This window comes from Polypterus senegalus, chromosome 1 (genome assembly GCF_016835505.1).
Source record: "Polypterus senegalus isolate Bchr_013 chromosome 1, ASM1683550v1, whole genome shotgun sequence".
Taxonomy (NCBI): domain Eukaryota; kingdom Metazoa; phylum Chordata; class Cladistia; order Polypteriformes; family Polypteridae; genus Polypterus; species Polypterus senegalus.
The window spans coordinates 244210152-244222389 of NC_053154.1; the positions used below are offsets into that span (position 1 = coordinate 244210152).

Here is a 12238-nt window from a genome sequence, read left to right on the forward strand (position 1 = left end):
ATTCTGGGTTAACTGTCACAAAATAAAGATACAGTACACTGTAATTATTTTACTTTAGTTGTCAAGTCAGAGTGAGCCTGAGTGTCCTAAACAAGCTTATGCTCCACTGCAACACTGACCACAAAAGAAAGAAAACAAATCATGTATGGGTCACAGCTATGCATTTGCTGCACTGGACATTAACATTTAAAATAAACAACTCATTTGCTGAGAATAGGCTTTTAATTCCACTTTTGAGATTATACATTAAAATACTCCAAATAACCTTTGCAAGTCCAGTGTCTGTAAACATCTATGCCTTTATAAATCCAGACAATGAAATGCTTGACGTACAGTAATGTTTGAAATTTTTTCTTAATGTAAAAAAATATATAAATGTGCCTTATATATAATACATAAAATTATAAAATATAAACCAGTATACATTCCTTTTTAGTGTGTTTCAGACACATTCTATATTTGTAAACAACCATTTTTTTAAATGAAATGCCATTGACTCCTGAATAAGACGAATAAAAGCTTACACTGAGAAGTATTTATAACCCTGGTGTGGATGTCTAGGCACTTAAAAAGTAAGTACTATATTTTAAAGCCTAAAAATTGAAATGCTTAATTCCAATACATGCCAACTCACATTTTTTGGTTCAAATCATATATTAACACTTAGACAAATATGATAATGAGGCACAGTATTTTGTGTCAATAAAAGCCCTGTCTAGCATTCAAGTTAGGAATCCAGTCCAAAATTCATGTTAATATCTTTTCTTTCTTTATTTCTTTATTTATTTAATAGAAGCAGGCTTTGGGCTAATGCCCAGTTTGGTGTAGTTGTTAAGTTAAGGCTTTGGACTTCACACCATGAGTTTGTGGGTTTAAATCCTGTTACTAACACGGAGTGAATATACGCAAGTCATTTTATCTCCCTGTGCTCCAACTGTAGAAACACCAAACGAAATGTTGTAAGGTGCCTTAGATCTTTGAATCAGCCAAATAAGTAAATAATAATTCTGGAATCATGGCATAAAGTTTTCTTTTCACATATCACATTTTTTAACAATACATTGGTTGTATAGTAAAGCAAATATTTTAAAAAAAATGTCAAAAAATAAATCAGTTAAATACAGAAAATACATTTAAATATTTTTTCACATTTACACAAAAATGTCAGAAAAAAGATTTACAACTCAAAAAAACAGTTCCTATAAAAATAGTTTATTTATAAAATTAGATCATCTCATTAATATTACATGTACTGTAACTAATAAATGCTTGTGTATATACAGATTTTATATTTATTAATGATGAAAATTTAAAAAAAAAAAAATCACTGAATACAATTGATCCATAAGGAGCATTCATCATGCTTGCTGGAATGTTCTGAATATCGTTAACCACAAAGATAAAACAAACTGGTGTTCAGTGTATCCACTGTCTCCACGTCTCATCTTCTTTTGAGCAATTACTGTCTTTGCCCTGTTAACAATAAGATACATAAAACGAGTTTGATTATCTATTAAGCACATAATTAACAAAAGATCTCCAAATTGTATTAATAACTTTTGTTAAAAAATTACACTTTTTTACAATTCAAACATAGCAAGAAACATCAGTCGATAAACAAAAAACAAACAATAGCACTAAATATGCAGAATTATCATCAGTATAAAAATATCTAAATAGTCAGGTATGAGCAAACAATATTAAGCAAATAAAATATGCAACAACCAGAAAATGCAAGTAATTTTGCTGCAGAATGGTCAGTATCTGTACAAAAGTGGTGAAAACAGACAAAAAGCTGCTTTCTACCATTGTAGTTTTAGTCACTGATTAGGTCAAGTTGTAAGAACTATTTGGCTCAGCTGCAGTGTGCCCTGCGCTGGTCACGTCTTAGTACATATTTATGGTAACAAGACTAACTTTTGGGTTTAGCGCTGTTGCAGTGTGCCTCAGAGCTGCAGACTTGCAGTGGATCAAGACCAAGAATAAGAGCAGTTGCTGTGGGTTTTTTGGAGATAGAGATGGGGAACCAAGTTGCGTACTTAGACCAATTTATGAGGTTTAACATAACTATTATGGTAGGTAATGTTACAAAATAAATTCCCAATTCGTCAGACAGACTGTTGTAGACATGAATAAGCACAAATATGCCATAAACTAAATCAAGACCATATTTTATATTATATTTGAAGTAGATACTTAATGAAATATATTTAACTCAATGCCACAGAAAAAGACAAGCGATGCATGGAAATATTTATATTGCATAATATAAGAAATAGTGAAATATGGTTCAACATACATTTGGCCATTATTAAAAGATGCAGAGTCAGGGTTTGTAATTAAAAAACCACTCAGCCACCAGAAAGTGTGCATTGAAAGAGGTTGCTAGTTTCCACCAGACTGCATTCCTTCCAGGTGTCGTGGATATATCTTTGCTAGTCTTCTTCACATCTGATAGAAGATCTCTCACACTAAGTATTATATAGAACTTGTGCTTTACTGTGAAGTTTGCACCGCAATGAGAAATTCTTTACGAATACTGTCCAGCCTCAGACTAGATATTTTACAGTACAGTATATGCTTTGGGACTGTTGAATTAATTCAGTTATTAGGAAAACCGAATGTGTGCATAATGAATGGCAAATATTAACTCTTCTTTTATAAACTTTGTAATTGAGATAATGAGGTATCATATTACCAGATTAAGAACCCCACAGGTTTTATTTATTTATTTAATTACATATAGAAATAAAACAAGCTGAGGAGTGGTCTCCCTCAGAGACTGAAGCCAATGGTTACTTTTTCTTTAGATCAAGGGGGCAGTGATATAATTTATGAGTAACCACATACGTGTATTACATGGAAAAGCGTGAAGCACCACTGAAAGAGAAAAATGCTGGTGCTATTGAGTGAGGGCAAGATGTTAGAAATTTCATGACTGTAGCTTTTAGAGCATAATCAACAGGTCAGTTGGCGACAGCAGATGAAATCTGACGTGATGCTGATCTTCCAGTTTGGAGTTCAGGCATGATGGGATTAGTTCGGCAGTGGAGATATCTATATACTAAAATCCTGTTGCAGCTACAGAATAATACTGCCTTACGCTAATCATTGCTATAGACTCTCTTAATATTATGTCACAATTAATCATTAGCATTTATATATTTACCTTAAGAAAGATAAAATAATACCTGTTGTATTGGGTGACGCATGCACATGCAAAATGGAGGTGATAATTTGGTGGGTTGAAGTTGGTAAAAAAAAAAAAAACCTGCATTACTTTTTTCTCGCATATGCCAGGGCATGCACCAAGGTCAATGTGATGGTAGATTACCATCCACCCATGAGTTGTAGAGAGACAATTAAGCTTCCTATACAATTCTACTAATGTTCATCTTTTGTCATCATTACTTTCCATTCAATTGACATAAAGTTTTTTTAGAAACTCAGCATGAATAACCATTTACTGTTAATGACATAAAAGTAATGACAGAGATACTAATTTTGATCTAATATACTGTAGCTTAATGAATGCAATTATTTTTATTAAGCTTACATGAAGATGTACTATTTACCTGTGCTCTGTCCCTTTAAAATGAGCAAACTTTGTAGCTGTAAGTAGTCAATTGAAAGAAGACAAGACTTTAATTGCTGGAGCACCACTATTAACAGGCAATCAGGCGGCTAGGTTAGCAAACCAAGGAGAAACATAAAAGAACAACAAGACTAGCTGCATATTAATTAGACTTGTTATTAATCTTATTCCACTGTTCACTACAACAGCACTAAGACCTGAGGATCACTACTCATTCCGGTCTTGATCCGCAGCTAGTACAGTGCTATGACCCTTTATGTCTGCTAACACTGCACTATATGTTATAGTAAAGCTTGCTAAACAAAGCTAATTTCAGCATTAACATCCCTTACTATGGAGTTACAGTTTGGCTGGTGGAATAATACAATTCAGTGCAGTAAAAAGTAAATTTATCTGAAATTATTTACTGCTGTGCAACCAAGTCGTTATCACAAGAGAAATACTTGGACAGCCTGTAAAATAATAATAAGCAGTAACATTTTACCATCAACCAGCTTCTAAATTTTCAAGCAAAATTAATTTTTATTTATTTTACTAGATGCTTTTTCTGGCAGTACAGTGATTAGTGTGGTTGCCTTATACAGTGGCTACAGAGTGTTGTTTCAAAAATTCTAGGCTTCACACTGTGTGGAGGGTTTGCACATGATTCTAATGTAGGCAATGCTGACCTGAAGCTTTGATTATGCTCAGTATGAGTGAACACTGCAGTGGTCGCCTTGCACTCAAATATACTCCAATCTCCCTTCAAACTTGTGGTGGAATAAGCACCTTGGATTGTTGCTCTTTTCTTACATCATTCCAAATAAAGGATACACTTATTATGAGTATGTTTGGAGCATATTGACTGTGACAGATGAAAATAGTTTAGTAGTACAGTACTTGTAAAAGCATAAACCTCATTAATTTGTTTTTTTATTCTACACTGAACTGTGGTTCTACTGTTGAATCACATTAGTGCTTCAATAACTCCTATCCTCAAAATAAAACATACTGTCTCGCAAATATTTCAAAATACAGTGTATAAGTCGATTTTATTAACTATTCCATATTGTATAATCCTAAACAGAAGTCCAGTATCTGTTAAATAAATACCTGTAAGTATACTATTTTCACATTAATATAAACAAACACTTTTAAATTCTTATATTTCAATAAGACAGCTAAAGGAACATGCTGTACTGGGGGGCCGGAGCCTATCCCAGCAAACACTGGGTGCAAGTTTGGAACAAATCTAGGACAGCATCCCACTCCATCACAGGGTGAACACACAGACACACAAAACACACACACACACACACACACACACACTAGGGCTAATTTAGCATCACCAATCCACCTAACCTGATATGAAAACTCCATGCAAGGGAGGACCCTTACCATGAGACAGGGGTGCTACCATTGCATCACCACCTTGCTCTTACTAATTTTTAAAATAACAACTTTATGAATAAATAGGAAGATTAATAAACAGTATGTAACTCATAATTATCTACTTTGTTTAGAAATATAAAATATCTTATGACAAAACAAACTACAAGAATAGTACTTTACTGAAAGAAGAAAATTTAAATCACAGAATTAACGACAAGGTGATTTAGAATTTTCTGCTTGAATAAACTGGCATGGCTGGGTATATTCAATTTTAGCCAATAATTTTGTAGTCACCTTCCATAAATGTCTAATTAGTTGTCCACATCTTCATTCTTGACCTTAATAGTCTCCAGTCAACTTCACCTGGAACTCAGACTATAATAACATTTTAATATATTAAAATTTTACAATTGACAAAATGTACTTAAAGTTAAAATAAGGTGTCTTCTAAATTCTGCAAATGTTGCCTATGGAGATTGCCCACCTATAAAACAAATGAAAATAAAAACTATACTCAATACAAGCCTTGCAGGTAAAATGTGATGTGAAAATATCATATCCTTGATATCTTTCTTTTCATTCATGTTTTCCTAAGAAAACTAATCCTTAAAAATACCAGCAATATCAATACAATATGTATTACCAATTGTCCCACTTTGCTGCTCACATGCAGTGGATTCAGAAAGTAGGTATACAGCCCTTTTCACTTTCTGTACACTTTATTCAGTTGTAGATTTAATTTTAGATTGATGAATTTGCCGTTTTCTCCCATCAATCTGTACTCAATAACCCATAATGATAGAATGTGAAAATGTATTTTCAAAAACTTTTGCAAATGTATTAAACTTTAAAAACTGAAATATCTAATTCATATAAACATTCAGACCCTTCAGGTGCATCCTGGTTGCTTTAATTACCCCTGAGATGTGAACTGGAGTCCACCTGCAGCAAACACACACCTGTGTGTATATAATGTCCAACAATTCGCACTGCAAGTCAAGACAAAAACCAAGCCATGACGTTCAAGGAACTCTCTGCAATCCTCTGTGATCAAATTGTAGTAAGGCAAGATCAGGGAAAGGATATATCACCATTTCTAAATCTTTGAGTGTTCCCAGGGCAACATTTTTGGTCTCAATTATTGTGAGATGGAAGAAGCTTAGAAGCACTAAAGTTGAATGTCCAGTCAAACTATGTAAGTGGGCTTAGAAGTTGTCTTGATTAGGGAGGTGTCCAAGAACCCAATGGTCCCTTTAAACGAGCTTCAGAAGTCCTCTGCTGACATGGGAGAACCTGTTGAAAGGATGACCATCTCAACAGAACTTCATCAATAAGATGCTTATGGTAGGGTCTGAGTGATTAGATAGAAGTCATTCTTAACTTAAAGATTTTTATAGTTTAATTGACTCACAGCACAAGATATCTTTTTCCATTTTGTTATTATGGATTATAAAGTGTAGATTGATGGGGAAAAAGGTAAATTTATCCATTTAAATTAAAATCTTTAAAACAAATTATTGAAAAGGCGAAGAGGTCTGAATACTTTCTACATCCACTGTGTCAATGTCATTATCAGACTAAAACATTACTAAATATAGTAAAGATTGAATACTTCAGCGGACACAGCTTATATTGATGGCATAAAAAAAAAAATCAATAAATCATTTTTAGATGATGACTTATAGGCCAAAATAAACAATGCTATGCTAGTTGGACCTATTACACTGCATAGTATTCTTACAATTTATTAAATATAATGCAAGAGCAGTTGAATGTATGACTCACTACTGAACATTTCTAGAAAAAGTATGCATGTATTTAAATGTATATGCATATAAAAATTAAGGTGAAGAGATGCATGTTTTTAGGAGTCATCTTCATTATGATGATATGTAAAATCGAGGTCCTGACTAACTGTGGTCATAAAAGATCCCTAAGCATCCTTCAAAGAGTAGGTGTTTCCCAAGTCCTGGCTAAATTGCCCACCACAGCCTAGTCATTGTGGCCCCCTAATCTTTTCCCTGTCTCTAATTGGCTACTGTCTACTTGGTGGTGGTGGAAGTGGCTGCCTGTTTACTTTGTAAAAATGCTTTGAGTAGCGACAAAAGTGCTATATAAATGTAAATAATTATTACTACTATTAACCAATATTTTAATTTAGTAGATTTACAGTTACCTCTTTTCCCTCTAGTGGCTGATAAGTTAGAGGCTCCACCTCAGAAACGGTTTCAGTAATTGGTTTGTTAAGTGTTTCAGGGAGAAATAAATCAAGAAAGCCAGCCGAGATTCCAGCAAGACCAAACACTATGAAAGGCATGGTGTCATGAAGAACTTTCTAACATAAAATGTAAAACAATATAAGAAAAAGGTGGTTACATAGGCGGATTTTGTTTCTAGGGATCAAGACAATTAAATGAGAGAAAAATACTTTTAAGAAACCAACCAGTGAAGGAACAAATGGTGCTAGAATTCCACCAAATCTGCAAGACATTGAACAAACTCCTAGTCCAGCATTCCTATAACAAATAATAAAAAATAGTTATTTCTAATCAAATATACTGATGGAAAGAAGCATACTTTAAATAAGAGTGCTTGTAATAAAAATGGCTGATACTGTATTGTATGAAAAAAGAAATTAAACACAGGACGTTGTTCATTATATTTAGAGTGTTTATCATTGTATTAATAAGTTACCATGTCAAGCCAGAGTGTCATCTTCAGAATAATCAGTGTGATCAATCACTTTGAAATAAGACACTCTTTCAATTTTTAGTATGCAGCAGCTATTCATTTCAAGATGTCAATGTTTTCTGCTCCTCCTACTAACCAATAACCCTTCAGACCTTTTCTGTCTTCATTTTCCATGTATAGAATACATTTTAAGCTATCACTTTACCTGGCATTTTACATTTTTTTATTTGCACTTTTTTATTGAAGACCGGACTTTGACCAGTGAATGAGAAGGAGGTGGGTCTTCAATTTAAAAGCGATATTCTTTGTGAACTGACTTCCTGCTTGCGGACAATGTTCATTGTATAAGCAGGCCATGGTGTTTCATATGGCACTCCTAATTAGTAATAGCAGTATAACAGGATGATTTAAAATAAGAGTTGAATAAAAGCCTATTGTCGCTGACAACTTATTATGAAAGATAAATAGTTAAAAACTAGGAACAGAAAGTAGTCTACATGTAGCAATTCTTAAAGTTATAGTGGATCAAACACAAATAATTACATTTAAAAATGTTTTCAACATGCACATAACATTGTTTCTGCCATTAACTGTTCCATTTCAGAAGCAGTAATATTTTACATTGTCTTGTTTAGACTGGAATACTACTGCACATAATTACAAAAACCACCTATAAACCCCCAAATGTACAAATGCTGCCACAAGTTCTGATTTATTCCAAAAGCTATAACTGCTTAGTCTTCACAACTTAATGGCCTAAAGTGGCTTTCTGCCCATCTCTGTATCCAAAATGTGCAAATTTCACTTGTTCTTAATGCCCCACTTTCTTTTGTAGGCTACAAAGTTAAAATCTGGCACATAGCTTTTTGATATATAATTCAGTCTATAAACTAAGAATAGTGATTAGAATATAAAATTATTATTATTATTGATTAAGCTTGAAGATTGAATATGAAAAGCAAAATACATAATGCAATATTTTTCTTCCAGTTCCTCTTTTATATTTTTATGTATATCACTTAATAGATAGTTTAGTACAATTAAATGAACTCGGTTAGCCTGGACTGAAGAAGATAATCTCTGCACAAGAAAAGCAACATACAACTCACTTTTAACTACAAAATTAGAAGTAAACCATAAAGAAATGGTAACAATTACATTTTTAATAAAATTCTGAAACTAAAGCTTTTAATGTTATATGGAAGACAAGGAGCTGGATTTCGAATTGATTAACCAAAACACAACCATATAAAGTTGGCAATTAGTACAGGTAAGAAAATTTTAAAATTTATCAACAAAGATATTAACACTCCTTCAGTTTGTTCATAAAATAAACCAAAATATATTTAATGATTGCTAGAGTACCTTATTACTGTAGGATAAATCTCAGAAGTGTAGATATATATAACATTGAATGCAGCACTAATGGCTAATTTTCCAAGCAGTGCTAGAGCAGTAACATTTAACCAAGAACCTAAAAATCAAAAATAAAAGAAGACATTAAGCATATATCATATTGTTTTAAGTAGTAACAATAACTTAACTTTTTCATTTTAATATTGTTTACAATATTTTTCCAGCAATACAAATGCAAAACTTTTCATACACTAATGTTAATAAATGAGCATATACAGTGAAGTTGTAGCTTAATCATACGTATAAATCTGTTAAAATTATTGGTGACCATATACCTCATTTGATTTCATGTTAAGGATTGTCTTGTAATAAAAACTATATCACATTATTTAAAACAAAAGGATTATTAAATAAATATTACATAAGATGTAAACTACAATAATGGATTTTTTATTGTATGTAACCGGACAAATGATATTGTGCATTGATACCTAATGGGTCCGATTCTACTGTAATAAGGCAGCAACTTTAGGCACTGAATAAAATAAGGTAAGATTTGACTTTTTAGTGTTTTTATTGGATAAAAAATACAATATGTAACCAATGGATACAGACACGCTTTTCATTGTATAATTAGCATGCCCTTCACTACAAGGATGCCTTCTTTTAGCCACACTAATTCCAGCCACATGCTATATGTGACATATTCATATGAACAGCAGTTAAGGAACTTGAAATATATAGGGTGGACAATTTAACAGTGGCTTTACCCTTTCAGCTATTCAGATATTTACCAACCTTTGACAGCAAAGTTCCCCTAAAAATAATAACCTGTCAGCTTTTTCATATTTAATTTGGAAACATGATTTAGCAAGAAAACCTTTTGCAAGCCATATGCATGTATAAGCTGATATCTTTTAATACCTAATGCTAATTATTTAAGTGATTTATTAGTGGAGGTATTATTGCTACATACACTTGCATAGCCACAATAGAAAAATATAAGAAAACTGACAAATTATTTAAAAGGCTTTCTGTAGCGATGAAATCTCATTGTAAATGTCATTTATTTGTTAAGAAATGTGCTAATGGCAGCATTTCATTCCCCCTAGAATAACTTGTAATTTCTAGTTCAGCTCATTTCTTCATAATATTATGAAGAAATAATATTTCTAGATCCATCCATCCATTTTCTAACCCGCTGAATCCGAATACAGGGTCACGGGGGTCTGCTGGAGCCAATCCCAGCCAACACAGGGCACAAGGCAGGAACCAATCCTGGCCAGGGTGCCAACCCACCGCAGGACACACATAAACACACCCACACACCAAGCACACACTAGGGCCAATTTAGAATCGCCAATCCACCTAACCTGCATGTCTTTGGATTGTGGGAGGAAACCGAGCGCCCGGAGGAAACCCATGCAGACACGGGAGAACATGCAAACTCCACGCAGGGAGGACCCGGGAAGCGAACCCGGGTCTCCTAACTGCGAGGCAGCAGTGCTACCACTGCGCCACCGTGCCGCCCTATGAGATGAGATTTACCTGTAAATGGTTTCACCTACACAACTAAATAATTTGTTCTGTGTATGTACAGTTCTTTTTTTCCTGTAGAATTCCATTTTTGACTTAATTTAACTCAGAAAAAAGTTCCAATGCCATTTTCTGTAATTTAGTTGTGTTCCTCCTGTACACTAGGCCCTGGATCTCTGCTTCTTTCAGTTTTACAACAGTGTTTTAACAATCTTAATAACACACATATATATATATATATATATATATATATATATATATATATATATATATATATATATATATATATATATATATATATATATATATATATATATATATGCATTTTGCCCTTTTCTTTATAATATACTACAGTATAACAAAATAGCAAAATAAGCTCACTCTTTGTATTTTATTAATCATTTCACTAATTTGTACAAACTAGCCTGGGTTTCCCTAATTATATTCTTTATGTAATGCAACATTTTCTTCTGTTTGGAATGTTCCTATTATGTAGTAATATGTTTTTCAAAATCCATGGGTAAATGTGGTTCATTTCAAGATATATGATTCACTTTTCATAATGTAAATCCTAGTTGTACTTACATTTTCTAAAACAGGGGTGCCCACACTTTTTCGGCTTGCGAGCTACTTTTACCAGATCGAAATGATCTACCTACATTAAAAATGCTATATTATTATACTATACAGTATATATATATATATATATATATATATATATATATATATATATATATATATATATATACACACACACACACAAACACATACATACACAGAGTATACTTTATACATAAAATATATGTTGTCGTACCATGCATAGCCAAATAACCTTTATGGCACAATAACAGTTCAATACATTTATGGTCACTACAGTATTTGGATTCAATAATTGTCATGTGGGAAAAGGCTGACTCGCATAAATAAGCAAAGCTGAATAATGCAGTCAAGGAGCTTTTGAATTCAGCCGAGTGAAAAATGACGGCTGTCCAATTAACTGCGATTTTAGTTCCCTCTTCTTTCTCTTTCTCAGATCACTTTTTGGAAGGACGTCAGTTTCATAGTTTTTATGAACAGTTCGAAAGTGCCTTTCCACATTTTCCTGCTTTGGAATAGCAATGATAGATTGACAGATCAGACAAACAGACTTCAATTGTGACATTGTGAGAAAAAAATCCTCTTCCAATTCCACATCCAGCCTATACCCTCCCCAAACATTTTTTTTTTAAATCCCTTCTTTTGTCGATATAAATTGGAAGGCTAACTAGATCACAGCCGGAGTATACTTTATACATAAAATATATGTTGTCGTACCTTGCATAACCGAATAACCTTTATGGCACAATAACAGTTCAATACATTTATCGTCACTACAGTATTTAGATTTAATAATCTTCATTTGGGAAAAGGCTGACTCGCATAAATAAGTAGAGCCAAATAATGCAGTCAAGGAGGCAGCACATTTCCTCATGTTTGGGTACTTTTTCTCTGTGAGTAAGTTCCAAAACTGTCCATGAGCCCCAGACTTCAGCTGACTGTCATCCTGTAGTGTCAAAATCTCATCCTCCACTGTAGAGGAGTTTTAGGTGAAACAGTGTTGCCATTTTTGATGCGGGTGAATCACCGTCAACATCTTCCCTAAATGGATAGCACTTAAATGTAGCGATTGGCTCAAGTAAAGCTGAATCT

The 12238-nt window shown here is 33.2% G+C and overlaps 1 protein-coding gene across 4 annotated transcripts in view; it reads right to left on the bottom strand.

Moving 5' to 3' along the window:
• Positions 1-1196: 1196 nt before the first annotated feature.
• Positions 1197-12238, bottom strand: part of slc22a15 (solute carrier family 22 member 15) — a 39836-nt gene continuing 28794 nt past the window's right edge. For 2 of the 4 annotated variants that reach the window (XM_039771113.1, XM_039771098.1), the window contains exons 9-12: positions 9023-9131; positions 7410-7482; positions 7143-7301; positions 1197-1473 (exon numbers count right to left, since the gene is read on the bottom strand). In XM_039771113.1, the coding sequence (XP_039627047.1) occupies positions 1417-1473; positions 7143-7301; positions 7410-7482; positions 9023-9131 (398 nt within the window). In that variant the 3' untranslated portion in view covers positions 1197-1416. The other 2 variants (XM_039771121.1, XM_039771107.1) reach the window with 2 other exon arrangements.